At 36.0% G+C, this 18,421-nt stretch overlaps 1 protein-coding gene across 6 annotated transcripts in view; it reads right to left on the reverse strand.

The window, feature by feature from the left end:
* The window catches only part of LOC148178350 (uncharacterized), a 152,872-nt gene that overhangs the window by 67,651 nt on the left and 66,800 nt on the right, over positions 1-18,421 (reverse strand). For all 6 annotated transcript variants that reach the window (XM_088031359.1, XM_088031364.1, XM_088031363.1 and 3 more), the window contains one exon: positions 16,688-17,152. In XM_088031359.1, coding sequence (XP_087887485.1) covers positions 16,688-17,152 — 465 coding nt within the window. The remainder of the gene's footprint in view (positions 1-16,687; positions 17,153-18,421) is intronic.

An 18,421-nucleotide genomic window follows, 5' to 3' on the forward strand; every position in this document is an offset into this window, starting at 1 on the left:
ATCCTAAACGTGATGAACCGTTTCCGGCTAGACAAAATTCATTGTTGTTTGGTCTGATGGTCGTAAAGTACCAAGACAACCATGGACTGTATACAATTAGGGTTATTGTTGGTTTCATTATCATTTTATTCATGATAGAGATCGCGGTATGGTTGAAAGAACGTGAGGCGGTTTATCAAAAGAAAGAGATTGAAAGTTTTTGACGGGCGCGAACTCATTGATCGTCGATGACTAATGTAATCAAAGAAAAGTGAGATTTTCGTGGCCTTTGATTTATTTTTATTGGGGAAATGAGTTTTTGCAATAGGCTCATGGCAACAAATGCATTGCGAAAAAATCTGGCTATAAATCTGAAAAGGGAAACTTCAAAGCCACCGCAGGAGAATTGATGGGAGATTAGAAGTAATAAAAAATACTGTAAATTTTGCTCTCGTGTCCCCTTAATACGAAAAAGTCTTATAAAATGGTTGCTTTAATACGTTGTGGAAAGCCGATTTGTCTCTGCCTGCATTCGATTATTTATTAATATGGGAACTGTATGGCATTCATGCCGGATAAACACAGTAAGGAGCTCAACATGCGCAGGTGTGGTAGGCAGCGCTCCTTTAACGATACTAATGAGCAGTCATTTAGGTTTTTCTTTCAAAAAAATTTCTTATATAATATCTTAAACAAACTACTCCATTATCTCAAGACAACTATTCCCTCAAGACAACAACTATTCCGCTCACGTAACGTTCACTAAGCTAATAAATTAAAACAATAAAGCTATTACAACATCAATTGTAGCGTCTTTAAAGAGAAAAGAATCAAAAACGATGATCAATTGAAATGAGCAGGAAGTATTCAACGCTAAATTACCGAAGTCGCGGCGATTTTTGTTTGACTGAATGGATCTAGGTCACTTTTATTTATAATAACGCTTATCTCCAACTGTGTTGGCCGCTTACCAATTCACATTGTCACACGATTTGTTTACAAATGCTAATTCACATGGTAGTCCGTGAGTTGGTCGCTGGGAAATGCAACGAAGGTGGAACTAGCTTAGATTAAAAATGTAGATAACGCTAAGGTTTACAAATTAAGACATAATATTCAACACAAGTAGGAAATTTAATAATAGTCAATATGCTTTTAACACAAAGTGAAATTCATCAAATCACACATCACGAACCTGTTAGTGATGAGATTTGCGCCTTTAAGTTTGTTTAAATCTAATTTAAAGATGAGATTGAAAATCAAATATTTAATCGTCGAAATTCAATTAAAATTGTGTACTTATTGAAATCAGATAAGAGTGAAATCTTCAAGAGAGATCCCAACTTTTATGTAACGTCGTTCTATACAGAGTGTTTCGTATATAGACAGCAATCCGTGAACTGATAAGACTTTAGGGATTGAGAATGTGCAGTAGTTTTTATCCTCACGTATTTCATTTAAGAACTATAAAAGCATGTTTACAGAAGCTAAGTTATTAAATCTTTCATTTCGATTATTTATCTTAACCTTACCTTAATTAACATCATGTTAAAGTGACATGTGATCGTTTTTCCGCCAATCAAATGTCAGCAATCGTCAAATTAATCGGCAGCATAACAAGATACTTGTGTTTTATAGTTTTTTTTTTCTAACGGATTTCATTGGTCATCTTAAAGGGCTTTAGTTTCTAAACAGCATGTTTTAGAACAAAAAAGCTTCAGAATCTCTCTTTAGGAAGTCCAAAGACTAATCAGTTCAAGGATTCCCGTCTATTTGTGAAACACCTGTATAAACCTGTATTTACTTTTAGACTAGAACGTCCAGCTCATCCCTTAATTGTGTCACTTTGTCGCTCTCAATTGACCAATACCGTCAACTTTACATTAACCTTAATTTATTTACCCAGCATCGTTCACTCTGTCAGATGAATAACATTACGGTCAGAAATGGACAAAATTACCGCGAACAAGTTCAGACTACCAATATGTTAACCCAAATAATAACACGTTACCATAATCGTCCTAATCCTACTTCCACAAGTGATGTAATAACACTGCCTCCGTTATTATGTATTATCAATTTGCGACTCAACAAATTAAGAAGCGGATGCCAACTCGGCAAAATTGTCATAAACATAGTAGCCAGAGAGTGAGAGTATGAGCAGGTGAATCAAAATTAGAAATTGTTGATTAACCTGGACGATGACTGCACAGAAAAAGTAGTTAAAGAGTCTTTGTTCTTTGAGCGTCAAAAGGCCGTGATCTTTGAACTGACGGCTTTAAGAAAAACAGAAATAAAAATGCATAACAAGAGAAAAATTTAGAGGACTTAATTGTTTCTGAAATGACTGACGTTTTTAATTTAACGTTGTGATTACGGTCTATGGTGTGGTGCATTGTATCAAAGTGAAGATTTCATCAAGAACCGGTGCGGTGGGAGCACGCAGAACCTGCCCAACGAGTAAAATTGAGAGCTGTAATTAGGGATGCCGATGCTGCTTAAATTTCAAGAGTTATGGGTTTTGAAAGTTCATGTTCAGGTGGAATGACAGATCACTCTGTAAACAAGCAGCAAGAATTGAATTAAAATATCGAACGAACAAATAAAAACGCATCCTCAATTACCTTTGGAATTCCATAGATCTCAGTTTGACAATATTAAATTATTTGACACAAAGAATTGCTTTTTTTAATCAAAGACATGACTTGAAAACCAACTACGAATGAGTTTTTTTGAGTTAACGATAGATACGACAAGAACTGTATCGTTCTTGGAAGGAAGGAACCAATAATTTTGGCGACCCGTTTACAATTTCCGTCCAATTTGAATCGCTTGAATGAGGTTAACTCTATTTTATTGTTTAAGCTTGTGAGTACCGTCTCTAACAAAATGGGTCATAAAATCACCATTCAATTTGAAGAATTGCACAAATCAAGCGTTGAAATTGTGTGATGGTTGTAAAAACCGTTTTGAAACAATGTCATTTCCCATTACGCGGATTAGTTAGACAGGTAATGGGCGCATTATGTGAAATTGTGTCAAGTTGAATTCCTACCAAGAAAAACACGGGCATAACTTTAACAAATGTTGCCCATTATTTCTATCATGAGCTTCTGAGGATAGTCGCAGCCTCAGAGACGGACTAATTATTATTATAAAGCTATAATGGAACTAGTCGGAGAATGTCGTAACGATTACACATGTTAAACTCGGTATGTTAAACCGAAGGTTTAATTTACTCAAAAATAAATTGGTAGAAGAGTATCTGATCGGAGCTAATTTATGATTAAATTTCATCACCAGTGACAGTACGTAGGTGCAGGAAAAAGATAATTAAATGATCGCAGTTAACTAACGATTACCATCAAAGGCAACACTCACGCATAATCTTTATTGACATTAGAAAAAGCATGAAAGATAAAAACTGAATACATACTTCTTGATCCTATCTCAACCTTCTGTTCACTCTTTGCATTGCTTGTCTACTATCAGCGTTACTTTTTTCATTGTATTATTGCGCACTATTTCAACAGAAACGACAAATGTTAAAGGACAGTATCAAGAGCACATACCAATTCTGGTCTTGATTACACACCATATAATTTTTGTTCTTGCTAGACAATAAATCCACACTCGTTCATAGCATTTATCGCGAGTTGTAGCGTTTAATTACGCAATTTGCCTGTAAAATGAAATTACAAGCTTCTTTGCTCACTAACATTACAACTAATCGTTTTTCGCCCTTCAGCAGCCAGATTGTATCATATTAATGATCATCCACGGTCCAGATGACAATCTATTTCCGGTAGGCTAAAAGGGTCATGTACGAAGACGAGGGAGTCATTCCTCTCTTCGGAACTTTGGTCCTTTTTCCTGTTAATTATGAAACAAATTATTGCTATTAATGGACGGACGATAAGTGGCGGCGATTGTGTAACTTGAGCACGATGGATATTTTTTCAGATGAAATGAGAACAATAGCCGTCTAATGACTGTATGCTTTATCTAAATTACTAGTAATAAATATTGGTGCATTTCATAATTCCATATCAACCTGTTAAGGTGGTTAAGGTGCACGGCTGAGATAAAGAGAACGAGAGCGGTGAATTGGACCTTTTACTTTTGACATCTCGGGGTTTCGAACAAAGAGAATTATTGTCTTTGGCACGATTGAAACTTGATAACTGATATCACCCCATGGGTTGTTATTAGAAACAAGTTGAATTTGAAATGAAAATTAAGGTAGAAATCTTTATATTAGTTGTTTTTGTTATACCTACCCTACCTACCCGACGAAAACACGGTAGCCAATCCAGAAGCTGAATAGAATTTTAAAATTGGTAACTATGGACACATACTATCATCCATGGTCAGGTGAACATTACACTCTCGTTGCCTAGGAAATTCTGATTGACTTTTACTCCACCTCTAGAATAAGCTTTCGGGATTGGTTGTTAATTTTTTATATTTTCTCGAATACCTACTATTAAGTTTAATCAATTTTTGTTTTGAAATTTACCATCTCCCTTGCTCTATAGGTCATATATAAGCTCTGGGACACCCTATATATGTTTGAAGTATATTTCTTACATAAAATTAATTTCTATCTGTTAAAACATGGAATTGTGAGTTTTTTTCTTAAATTTATCACAAATTTGCGCTTTTCTAGGCTAGTATTGAAATATCACTACATTACGACCTTGATTATCCAGACAGGCCCGGACCGAGCGTGGCGTCGCCCAGATGAATTAAATGCCGGTTTTCAAAAAATTCTAGCAACTTGCATTGTTTTTTGTTTACTAAATAATCTCAATTTCGTACAGTGAAGTACAGTAGACTCGCCATACCGTGAATACCGGCTAACGTGAACACCATAATTTTAGTGCAAAACCTCGGCAACTTGAACAACTTTACCTCATAACGTAAACAGCAAAGATTTAGTCAAAGATGCGTGTACAATTTATTATGTTATTCACAAAAGCAAAATTTTCAAGTTTTAGTGTAAATGCGCAAGTATAATGTTGCTACAGTTTGTAAGATTAAACAGCTGAGAGCTGAAATTCTCAAAAACGTTGTTTATACAATCGGTGGTCCTGCAAAATAAAAAACACTTAAGGCTAGTAAACCTAAAGTCCGTTTTTTTTAAACTACCAAGCCTCACTCTCCTCCCATTTTTCAACCAGCAACGTTGTCGATGGTGATTTTCTGGTTATAAAATATAGGCTAGTTATCTAAATGACATTTGATTACAACACATAACGGCCTTTCAGGCTGTGTCAAGTCTTTTCACTATTAATCCTTTAATTTACAATTCAACAGACTGTAAAAGAGACGTTTCTAACGGAAAAACGCGTAATTTTCAGAAAACTCACTAATTTGGCACTTGTTTTTTCACCAGAGAACTTCTCTAGGCGACATTGCCGGTTGGAAAGATTGTGGTTTAAAAAAAGGAACTGTAAATTATTTCGACAAAAATGGAGAAAATTACTCATTACTCGCATTTAAAAAGTCTCAAAAAAAGCTAAAACAGACAATATTTACGAGTTATTTTTCAAAATAAATTCATATCTTGGTTTACGTACTTTGTTTAATAAAATTTCTTAGTAACACATATTTTCACATACCCTCACTACTATGAACAATTCGTAAATGTGAAGGTTTGCCTTAATTAGTTCACACTATCGCAAGTCTACTGTACTTATTATGTGGCTTTCTAGATAATCTATTAAAATATTGTACGCTCAAGTACTTCTCAGTGCGAAATTTTTTGAAAAAAAATTTGCTATGTGATAAATTCAGAAAGTTCAATATGGTATAAAAGTCTATTGAATTGTTATTGTCTTTTATAAAAACCCTGTATACACTGTACAGAACTTTTTCATTCCACACTCGCTGCTGTACCAATAAAATGCAAGTTGACTGTGCGGCAATCTCTAGCAACGCAACGTGCAAAAACAAACAAACCGTTGACATCAAACATCGTCCGGTGTTTCTTTTGCCCGAATAGCCGAAAACGCCCAGTCGTAGAAAAAGTATAGTGTAAAACTCGCATGGTATGTCCATTCCATGCACATTGTACAATATACCATTTATATTATTGTGTCCCCACATACTTTAATACAGGCCCATCTGTGCGTTTATTTAGGTGGGCCATCCAAAATAGACGGGGTGGATTTGCTCCAGGGAAGTTTGTGGTGTAGAAAACGCGAAATTTATTATGGTAATCTCCAGATGCTATAAATCCACAAAAGTAATGAAATGTTTAATCTGTAGCATTTGCTCCATGGTTAATTCATGAATAGTTTTAAGTGAAACGCTACATTAATTTCAGTGCTAATACACATAAATAAACTCAGTTGTGGGAATTTTATTAGTTTTATATTGTATTGTCTGAAATTCACGAGACAAACATTACTTCAGTCGTCAAGATCGTGGTAACATAAAAGAAAACTATTACATATCTGGATATAATTTTATTGTCGTTTGTGGAAAATGTCAAATGTTACAAATAGAACGAGGACAATCGGCAACAATTAAAAAAAAATACTGGTGTCCAGAGTCGATTTAAAAGAAAAAAAAAGGCAAAATTAGACAATTGTGATATAATAACGTCTGCATACATTTTTCAGCCCTAATAGCAAACCAAAGATCATCTATTATGCATTATGTACACATTCCAAGGTAGAGAAAAGCAAGGCGTTGGATGTTTAAAGAAAGCTGTTATTAAGCTCCTGTTGCAACATGTCTTAACAATATCTTAAGATGAAGAATAGATCCATTGTTTTGCTACTGGAATAAAAATTGGTTCTAAGATGCCACAAACAATAGTTAATAAGAATGAATACATCTCACTACAACAAATTACAACCGCTCTGAAAATTACTAAGCTCTTCGTGTTGTGGTTGCTACATAATCAATGACATAAAGTTAAAAAAATAATTCTGGAGTTTCGTTAGCGCTTAGTCCGTAATAGTCCAGAAATTTTAATTATAAATATTAGTGCTCCGGCTAAGGTTAATTACACACAAGAAGTGTTACCGTAAATGGATATAATAACTGCCTCTATTTGGTAAGGTTGTAATTTTTCCATCACTTGATAGATAGTAATAACACTAATAAATTTAACCTCGCTTATCAATTTATCAATCTCAGTTTCAAAACTTACAGATGATATTATTCTTCTCGTCATCATCCACGTTGAATTAATTACAAAGTATCTTCGCATCATTTCTGAACAACTCATCACTTATCGGTTATCAATCTTCACTTTGAAGGTATAACCAGTCGTGGATCGCCGTAATAACGCCAGTCCAATCATAAATTGTCATTGTTGAGTTTACCCCATTTTTAAAATTCCCCCAACTCGTTATAATCCCGGTTCTATCAATCAATCAGAATACACGACTTGACTGTTGTTGATATGACGACATTTTGGTGCAATGAATTGGTAAAGTTGGTAATAAAATGATTCCGCAACATGATATGACTGCAACGAGTATTGACAAATCAGCTCAGACATCTGATTGATTTAGAGAGAAATTGTAGCGAATATTGCGTGTTACAATCGTAACAACAGTCAAAAAATGCAAGACTCACCTTACTTTACATATTTATTTTAATATTACACTCACAAGGCGGTTCCCCCCTTCTATATCACTTTAATAGTCCACTATATTAAATTATGAAATGAAAATCCCCATAATACATAAATAGTAAGCGTGCACGCATAGAAAATGAAACAACCCTTTCTTTCCCTAAGACATTCAGTGAATTTATGGTTAAAGATCAAACAAGAACGGCTTCCCATAATCGTTTCAGAGAGACATATTTAATTTTATTCATTGTTCGCGGTACTCCAGGGACGGTTCTATTCTGATTTATGTATTTACATTGTTAGAAATGCAATGTTGTTGCACTGTTACGTAACCCATCAAGATCGGTTACGCTTATTAGAGGGAGTAATAAGGGATGGGGGAAATTGAGAAGGCCATGAGGGACCATTGTCGTGGTAATTATGGGGGTGCTCAAATTTTATGTACGCACGTTTTTTACGGCCTGTTTGTGGCGGTGTTTTCTATTTGTTATCTTTCGATGGGAAAACAGGGGCGGGTCGCCAAAACTTCGTTTTCTTTTGTCTCCACAAAGATAACTGATGATTGGAACGGGACAGTTTCTCTCAAAGGTGTGGATACCATAAATAAGCAATATACATAATACACAGACATTTATTGTGCACACATTTGTGTTATTACTCCAAGTCACTGTTCAGCAGGTCTGCGCATTTTCGTCTGATTTTATGATGTCATTAAGTACCACTGAAGTTGTCTTCCGTCTTGGAATTTATTACAATTGCCGTTTTCAGCGTACTTTTCCCCGCAGTTCTAGTTTTCAAGTATTTCACTTTCCGAAAGGACAATTCTGCCTGTGAATGTAGTCGATTATTTTCCTTTTTGATTTGTGCTCGGGCGTCTCCGTTGCGCCATCACGGGGTGAGGCACATATGGCATAACAAGCAAGACACTGGTGGTTGATGGCTCCGGGAGGTGAAAGTGCACAATACTCGTGCTCACACAACTCCGGTGTGGCTTCCGGGCTCACCGCGTCCGACCTCCGACCTCGCTCACTGGGTTACTCGCACCAATCACGCCGCCAATGTTTTTTCAAAGTTTAATCATGTCGCTACCCTATTAGGACGTCCAATAAGGAAACTTACAAGCAAATCGGTCTTTTCCTTGTTTTCTACCGGAACGTGACGAGAGATATTTCCGGTCATTTTTGCACATATCATTTGTCCCGTGGGATCGGTGAAATTAGTGTGGCGTATGAGATGTATGACATTCGCTATTCATGGCTGATAAAATCAGAGTCTGTTCACTATGTAACGATTGAATGAAAACATTAATCACTTTGCCGGAACTAAAAATTGCACCGGAGGCCAAGAAGGCAAATTGCCGGAGGTAAAATTGCTGAATTCATCCTCCAATTACTCAACTCCTAATGGTGGAAACATGATACTGAAGTTGCTGTACTTTTTAGACGAGAAGAAACATCCAAATTAAGGATAGAGCTATTATTCCTCTTCACGACTTTTAGCTCCGAATTTCCGCAACAAAACACTCGTCATTGTCTCCATGTCTCTCTTTCATGAATGGAGTAAATGTATGTCCTTAAATAGCATTCTTTTCACCTGACACCACTCATCACGACAATCGCACGTCCAATCAACGTTTCGCACCAATAATAGTCTATAAATCCCCAATATGTGAGGCTTTCTCTGTCGATAAGAATCTGTCTGGACAATAAAACCGATACATAAACACTCAATTTCCCTTCAATGGTTTTCAAAGCGTTCACTTTGCATAATGCAATAAGTGTTGTAAATCAATGGTCAAAGTCAATTAAATTGTAATTCATTTATTTATATTTATAGAAGAGACCGCACCTCGCCATTTTAGTGTCTTTTAACTGCAACAGAATGATTGAAAAGTCATGAAAGCCTCTGTACGGGGTACGTAATTGAAAATTTCCCATCACAAAACAAACGACTTGTTTGATCTTCAATAATAACGAAATTAATAGCGTATCGTTCCTGAAATTTGGGACAAGGTGTGAACCGCAAAGACCGAAATATTCAAAATCGAGGTGTTAAGGCGGAGTTGGAGTCTTTAGAGATTCAATAAAATATATAATTAAAACCGTTATTCTACGGGTGGTCGCACCTGATCGTCGACTTGATCAAACTGAACTGCCTCTTAATTATGTTTTACCATTAAAGGAACTTTTGATAATCACAGTTTGCAAATCTTTGATTATAAAATACGATCGAATTCCTTTCGCCCTTCAGCGGTGCAACTATAACGAATATAAATAAAATGCGAGATTAGAAATCCGCTAACGAGGGGAATTAATCATAAAAATTCTCTCTATTGACACATTTACTGTGCATTGAGCTAAAAATGAAGTTTTACAGTTCCTTTGTTCTACAACTATGTATAAGCAGTCGCCCGGAGTGCAACTAGATTCAATTTTTCACTTATTTCATTATTCCCAGACTCGCACCACCTAGCCTTGAGTCACAGCTGTACCTCATCACCTGGGCGTGTTTAACCCCTACGACATCGTCGCCCATAAATTATGTAAAACCCTCTTTTTTTGCTTGTCCAAGTCAAAAGTTACGAAAATTACCACCTGGCAGGGTATGTAAAATACAACCGAAATACATGTTCATATCTGACAGCTGATTATTGGTCCACCTACATGCAAACACGCATCTCGACAAGGCATGGAAGCCCTCAAGCCGCCATAATAAGGTGCAAATGACGATCTCTATCGCCAATAATTGAGAATGCTCTGACCCGAAATAAGGGGTCCCGTTTCGGTTTTATTTATGCCATCCGCACGAAATTTATTACCTCATGAATAAAACATTAATAATTCGAGTTATTACGCAAATTGGGTGCATTCCAATACAAGCCTCAAAATGTCAATTTGGACCACGCCTCCTACAGACTGAAGTGTAGAGATGTTAGTAATTATAACTTAGTTTGAAGATCTTCAAAGTTTTTTGTTTTGGGGCACTGTAGGTGCATGTAGGCGATCAACGATTGGTTAACTTGTACAAGATTTGAATTACGGGGTGATTTCCGGTCGTAAAATGCATTATTGACGTTTTATATCTTTGTGCAACAAAGTAGGGACTTGTATAGTTCAGCCACGTTCGTCTGAGCCACCATAAAATCATAAACATTTGCGGGCGACCGCAACGGGACAGCTCGTGGTATTTTCAGATTTACGATGACGACCAGACAGCTGGCCTGTTTGGGGATGATTCTTATATTGCAGGGTGCTTTGTTAAATAAAGATCAGGTAGATATTTTAAATATTTGCAGATTGGGTTGTAATAAAAATTCTGTATTACTCAAATGAAAATTTAATCCTCCACCTCGCTTTCGCTATCATCACTTTCATCGTTTACATGTACAATAATTTCAGGAAATTGTGCTTCTGACAGATAACTATTTTCTATATTAACAACATGGTTGACGCAACTTTTCCAAAGTAAACTATCTATTGTTTTACATTTGGCCCTAATGAGGTCCACAACACTTGCACCTAAACTGGGTGTTGCATTCCCTTTACGTACACCATGTTTAAGCTGACTCCATATTAGCTCTATGGGATTTAGAACGCAATAATAAGGCGGTAATCGCAAAACGTCATGACCACGATCCTTGGCAATAAGATCTACATTATACTGCTTACTCTTGTCGATGCTTGAGCTATCTGCGATTATTTGCAGCAGGATTTTCTTTGTGTTCTTTACAGGTATTTCCAGATTATTTTCCCGCAAAAAATCCAAAATCTCGGCTTTTCTGGAACTTTTTGTGGGAATTTTCTTGTCCTGCTTCGAGTGGTAGGACGCATTATCCATCACAATGACGGAATTGAGCGGAATGTTGGCTAAAAGTTTGTTTTCAAACCACTCTTCGAACATCCCATGCTCCATATCTTGATGATAATCGGCAGAACAGTTTTGAATATTTTTTGCCGAAAGTAGTAAGCAGTTAGGTACCCATCCGTCACTTCCTCCTGCGTGTAAGATTATTATTCGCTTTCCCCTCGCAACCGGTGTATCCAGACAACAACTTCTGGAATCGTCAACCCATCCTTTTTTTAAAACATCGTGAGTGTCGAACCACGTTTCGTCTAAATAAACGATATTCCGACCTTCCTCACGATATTTCCGGATTTTTGAAATAAATTCCGTTCGCCATGGTACAAGCCTTGGAGACTCCATAATTGCTGTCCTTTTGTTGATGATTTTATGTTTAAAACCAATGAGTTTTAAACACTTCCTAAGTGTCTCCTTCTTCATAGCAGGATAACAGTCTTCTTGTTGGACCTTTCGCAAGATTTCATCTAACGTAGGCACTTGTTTTTTTTTGTAGAAACTGTAAACAATTGCTCTCAGTTGGTCTTTCGTTGGTTCGTCTAACGAAGCGACAACGGAGTTTCTCTTCTGAGCCAGCCTCCTGGACAGCTCTTCTTCTGGAGTTCCAATAATCCTTTTAAGAGTCGAATATGGAGTACCCGTCATTTCGGCTACAACCTTTAAGGGAGTGGGACATTCCTTTTCTATTAACTTTTGGTGGAAATTGCGAAGCATTACTTTGCAATTTAGGCAATAACGCTTATTAGTGGACGCACGTTCTGTAGTGAAACAAAAAGTAAAATTAGTATAACTTGAATTTAACATTTTTAACAGTACTAACCTGGTAAATTTTCGTCAATTTCATTATTCTGCATATTTGCAGAAACACTGACTTCACCCCATGGACGCCACATTTTGTATTTAAAGTTAGTCAAGATAGCTGTGTTCAAGAAAAACTAAACTCTGATCGGTTCAAGAACAAATCAACGAACTAAGTAAAGTTGTAACGCAAAGATACGAAAATGTAAAAGTTTAGTGGGGGGTAGCACCCCGAAGTAATTTGAATGTAACGAGCATTTCCACCACTGATTTAACTTTCACTCCCTAATATTTTTTTAAATGACATTTAACGATCCCTAATTATCTTCTTTGGGTTTATGAATGTACCTGAACATCTCGGTACCTTATGAGCATAAGAGTCAATCTCAAATTTTTGTCAAAAATGAGTTAAATAACGTTATTTATTACTCTTTACTTTTTCTTTAAGACAGAGAAAAATAATCCCCATTAGATAAAAAACAAACGATTTTAGGTTTCTATAATAAAGGAACTAAGCTACCGCATCATGTTAGAAGCTTAAAGCCAACTCTTTGGAGTTTTTTTACTCAACTGCTCCAAATTTATTCAAGGTAATGCAACCATGTTGTTAATATAGAAAATAGTTATCTGTCAGAAGCACAATTTCCTGAAATTATTGTACATGTAAACGATGAAAGTGATGATAGCGAAAGCGAGGTGGAGGATTAAATTTTCATTTGAGTAATACAGAATTTTTATTACAACCCAATCTGCAAATATTTAAAATATCTACCTGATCTTTATTTAACAAAGCACCCTGCAGTATAAGAATCATCCCCAAACAGGCCAGCTGTCTGGTCGTCATCGTAAATCTGAAAATACCACGAGCTGTCCCGTTGCGGTCGCCCGCAAATGTTTATGATTTTATGGTGGCTCAGACGAACGTGGCTGAACTATAACTGGTATCGGCATCTGCAAGTTGCAGTGCTAAATAAAAAAAGTAAGACTTCTATTACACACCGAGAACATAAAAACATGATATGTGAGTTTGCAAAAAATTACGACCTTTGGTTATGGTGATCTTACCACATAAAAATGAACACAAAGATGAAACTGACTAATAACTCTGTTCCTTTGAATGAAAAGGGCCAATTACCAATACTGTTTTACCAGACTGGTGTTATGGCTTTGAAGATACTTTATTCTACAAGTTAGTGCTTATTCCATCTTGACCATTAACAAAATTTTCATGAAAGCTATCCCGTTGCCGAGGAAAGATAAAAGCGTAGTAAAGAAGTTACAGCTGACAAGTTCTTTAGTCTGGAAAAAGCGTGTCTTGACGTATAAAAACCAGGTAAATGGAAACACATGTCAAAACTTCCTAGTAGATATCATCAAAGTGTCGGCTTTTGTGCTCTTTAATACAGACCAACCTTAATGAAATCGATCGATCGTTCCCTGTTTGCTCAGTGTCAGATTAAAATTTTACCTCCACAACATCGACATCCTTTCACATTGAACGTTTCGCAAAATGACCACAGCACGTCTCCATTGAAAAGTTCGCACGCTGATAAGATAAACCGATTCATACAAGCTGAACCCGTCAGCAACAGCTGTACTAACGAACCTGTAAGGTACACATAATTTTTGTCATCGGGAAGAGGTAACCTCGTTATTTCATCCGAGTGTTGGAACGTTGTCAGCGCTGTCACATTTCACAAGTTGCCTCAATCACCAATCCAACAAGAAGATAAACGCGCCGAAAGGCGTCGTTGAACGTAATTGATTTCGTAAAGACCTTTCATGAAGCCGTTCAACCGGACGACAACGACCTGAAAACAAACTGAAAACCTTTTCAGCAAACACATGTTGGATGGTTCGTTGGAAGCGATAGGAATTAACGCGTATATGTAAATATTATTACAACGCCACTGCACGACCGCTTCCTAAATGCCCGCATAATGGCGAATACTCTTCCTGCTAACGTTGCGAATTTCAAATTTCGTTTTGCAACTTCACTTTATTACCGACGATGTATCGTATATTTCAAGAATTTCTCTTTGTCCTCGCTTACTTGTTGTTACCTCTGTCACGCTCCCGGAAAGAAACGGCGACACGAACGATCCGGGCGGCCTCGCGACGGTTACATTTTTGGATCTAACCAGCCGAATTACGTCAGAAACCTGATGCCCAAAGGGCCAGAGCTTATTAAGCAAATCAATCAATTTCACTAGTTTACAAGGTTTCATGTTCCATCATGAAACTACTTAAATCCGAAAAACTTTTTTTTCAAGAAATTCAAATCAGAAAACAGCAATAGTACATTATATCTTTAAGAGCAAAAATGAAACTTTGTGTACAAACGTAGTGAGGCAGACATTAACAGGCGAAGCACACAAAACCCTTTTTTGCTCTGAATGGCATATACAATTTTTTTGCAAAACGGTAGAAAATTAGTCTATTTTACTTTAAAAACATTAAATTCATGCAGAATCAGAGCCCAAGCATGTGTTCTGCTTAAGCACATAAGTGAAACTTTTACCCTGACAATCAAACTAGATAATGTGTCACTTTTATAACGTTTGAAAAAAAAAGTTTACTATCGCGGAATCAAAATTTCGAACATCAAATTGATTGATGTTTAAAAATTGTAAACTGTCCTTTGTCTTTATAACCTTAAAATTTATAAACGGCACAGCAATTGTCAGAAATTTACTTTTTATGTCAGTCACAATGACAATTAAGCTTGCTTCACATTGTCATGTCAAAAAGTGATGTTCGAAATTTTGATTCCGCGATAGTATTATCTCAGTGCCAATAATTACACAGTGTTCATTATTTTAAGTTCTTTCTTTGGTAAGACTCTTTTATTTGAACTCCATTTTGATATAAATATTAAAATTAAAATGCCATAGATGGCGCCAGAAACAATATAATTTAAAAAAAAAAAATATTTCTGTATTTAAAAAACATATTTTTTAATTCTGAATATACAGGGTGTCTCAGAACTCATGACCCAAAAAGCAAGGGAGGGTGCCGACAGCAATACAGATGGTTAATTTGAAAGTAAAAATTGATTAAGTTTAATAATATTTCAGATAAAATGGATAAAAAATTAATAAGCAATCCTGAAAGCTTATTCTCGAGATGAAATAAACGGCATCCCAATTTCCTAGGCAACGAGAGTGTAATGTTCTCCTGACCAATGAACAATAGTTACCATAGTTACCGATTTTCAAATTCTGTTTAGGTTCCGAATTGGCTACCGTTTTTTTGTCGTAATCCGATAATTTTTTGAGCTAGAAAATTTTTGTTTCAAAATTTTGGTTTAGAATTGTTGCCTCCATAAGTCTTTTTTCACGAGTATAGTAAAATAACGTCATTTTGTTTTTCTTTTTTTTTAATACTTTTTGCAAAAATGTCAGACGTGATAAAATTACATTGAAAAGCAGCCTATTGTTTATTAGTGTTTTTATTACCAGTCAGAAAGAAAGAAAATAATAAACTTTAAGTTATTATTATGACTTTTCTTTTGGAAGAGAATCTAAAACATAGAAGAGGAAGAAAATCATTAGATCAAGGACAACAAGCATAAGATAAAACGCTTTTCCTTCAGAACATTTTAGCAAATTTTGATTTAATTACGGAAATTTGTAAAATTTTCCGTTCATATTTATTGCAAATCTGTATAAAGATTTAACCCATTATTAAAAAGCACTATAAATTGTATGTACAATATAAAGTATACAGTTTCCAACCAAAATAAAGAAAATAAAATTAGAATTTGCAAATATTTGCAAGCTTGCATACGTAAAAGAGCAATAAAATATGTGTAAGAGATGTTCATGAGTCGGTAATAAAATATGTGTAACCAACGCTAAAGCAGAGTAATAAAATAATAAGGCAGTGCAAGAGTGAAACTGAATATATTATTATAACATTATTATGTTTAAATACGATCAAAAACTTTCTGTATACGGGTAATAACCGCTCATATTTCTTTATAGCGTGTAAGAAAAAGATCTTTTTAATTATGTTTGTTTCTCGTAGAGATAGCAACGACAATAAAATAAATAGCTATTAGTCACTTATAAGCTGTGTACGTTTAGTTTAGAAATGTGAAGAACACGATAACATCACATTCAATTAATTTATAGCTTCATTTCTTTATTATCTTGATCCATACTTTTCTGTGGTTAAACTATAAAATGAGGTGTCAGATTATCGCCTGTGGCTCCCATCACGTAATATTTATCCTTAGTCTAATGAAGCTATGAATATAAACAAATACAAACACTTCTAACTCGAAACTTGGATCAAATTCTATTAACTCTCCATCTGTCTCCAAACTTTATCACTCAGTTAGTTCCGTAGCAACGAATTTGAATTCCGAAAAGGTATTTAGGTCACCTTTACCCTTTAATATTAAGAGGAAACGACGAGAACAAAGCTCAACCCTAAACCAATTAAATCACTCACCATCGCCTGTGGCTTCTCCCCCTCCGCGTTATTAACATCGCCCTCATTTCCGTCAACCTTCTCTTGCTCTGGTGTCAAAGGAGGAGAGGAATCGGCGATGTCAACCACCACTTCTTTCTCATTTTTTTTAACGTCCACAAGGTTGGCCACTTGATAGACTTCACCATTGTTAATAATTCCAACTTGTGCGTCTTCGTAGATATCATCAAGTTCATGGATCTCACTTTCATTGACGAACTCGTCCAAGTACCACGAAGAAGTGGAAGACGCTTCTTCGGTGTGACTATCACCGGTGGTGGTACTTCTGAGGGCATTTTTGCACTTTTTTAGGTACTTTTTGACACGTTTGGTTGTGCTTTGGCGCGTTTCGCTGGCTCGGGAAAGGTCTTCGGATTTGGAGTCGTCAGGGGTTGGCTTCCACGACTCCTCGTCGTAGGTACGGACGTGGCGACCGGTGGGGGTCACCTAAAAAAAAACAAAGACTCGTTAAGGACTTAGGTTTTACTTTCAAAGTATGTATATGATAACCTTTGAAGATATACGTTTATGGTTATTAACCAATTATGGTTTTTAAGATAATAACTGAAACAATTAACATTTTAGCTCCTCCACTCACACTAAGTCACTATATGAGTGTGTAATTTTGTAACCGCAAACTCAAATTGGATCTTATATAAGATGGTTTTGATATTTTTTCTTGAACTTGCGAATTTACCGTTGGAACCTCAGATTAACGTTACATTAAGTTCATGGCTCAGAATTGATTCAATTATGTAGTAATATTGGGGAGATCACAGTTCTGACCACAACAACTGGAACAACTGCTAATCAGCAGATTGTAGCTATGCTTCCGACCAAGACCTAAAAAACGACGTGGTGGTACTGAAAAAAATATTTTTACAACTAGTTTAGCTAGGTCGTTTGCATTAGGCAACTCTCGCCTTTTAGCCACGCCATAGCCTCCACATCGTTCTTTTGTAAAGTTCCTGACCATTAATAATTCCGCGATAACTTCCACATGTAAATAACAAAACAATCGTGCCAAGCAAAGCCATGAAAATTATCAGTTTCACTGAATCCAAACCGATAATTTTCCGTTCAGCTGTGTGTACAAAACCTTATTGTTTATGTTCCTATAATAATGTCCGGTTGTGGTGCAAGTCAATACCGGGTGCTGATCCGGAACAGAAGAAGTGAATCCCACGTCCTACTAATAGAAACGTTATAAATAGAAATCGACTTCTTGTATTAAAGTGGAGAGAAACAATGGCGCATCATATTTCAGATTGTCAATATATGTTTGTGAGGCATCGTTGTCGATTTATGTCGATTGGAATGTCGTTTGATCGTTTGCAACGTAAACAGTACCACCCACGTACCTAATCTCGCTATAGACGAGATCCTGTAATATTTTATAGTGTTTTTATCACGTGATGATGATAAACACGGTTTATTTTAGTTCTTATGAGTGTAGTATAAGTAATAAATTTCTTTGCAATGTAATAAATCATCGGTGTACCGATTTTCCAGCAACCAAAAGGAAGAAGTGGATATCGTTAGGCAGCAAGGTTAAATCCAATCTATTAAGCTTCAGTTGCTGTTAGGTAGAGCTTGGAGAGTAATTAACTGCTTACATTTTTATTAGTTCTGACAAGAAAAGTACAAAACATACAAAGAACTAAATAATTCATTCCTTAAATAAAGCAAAATGCTGTAGATCTAGCTATTTAGTGC

The sequence above is a fragment of the Gnatocerus cornutus genome, chromosome 2, assembly GCF_029298725.1.
Source record: "Gnatocerus cornutus isolate USDA-ARS CGAHR chromosome 2, icGnaCorn1.1, whole genome shotgun sequence".
Classification (NCBI taxonomy): Eukaryota; Metazoa; Arthropoda; class Insecta; order Coleoptera; family Tenebrionidae; genus Gnatocerus; species Gnatocerus cornutus.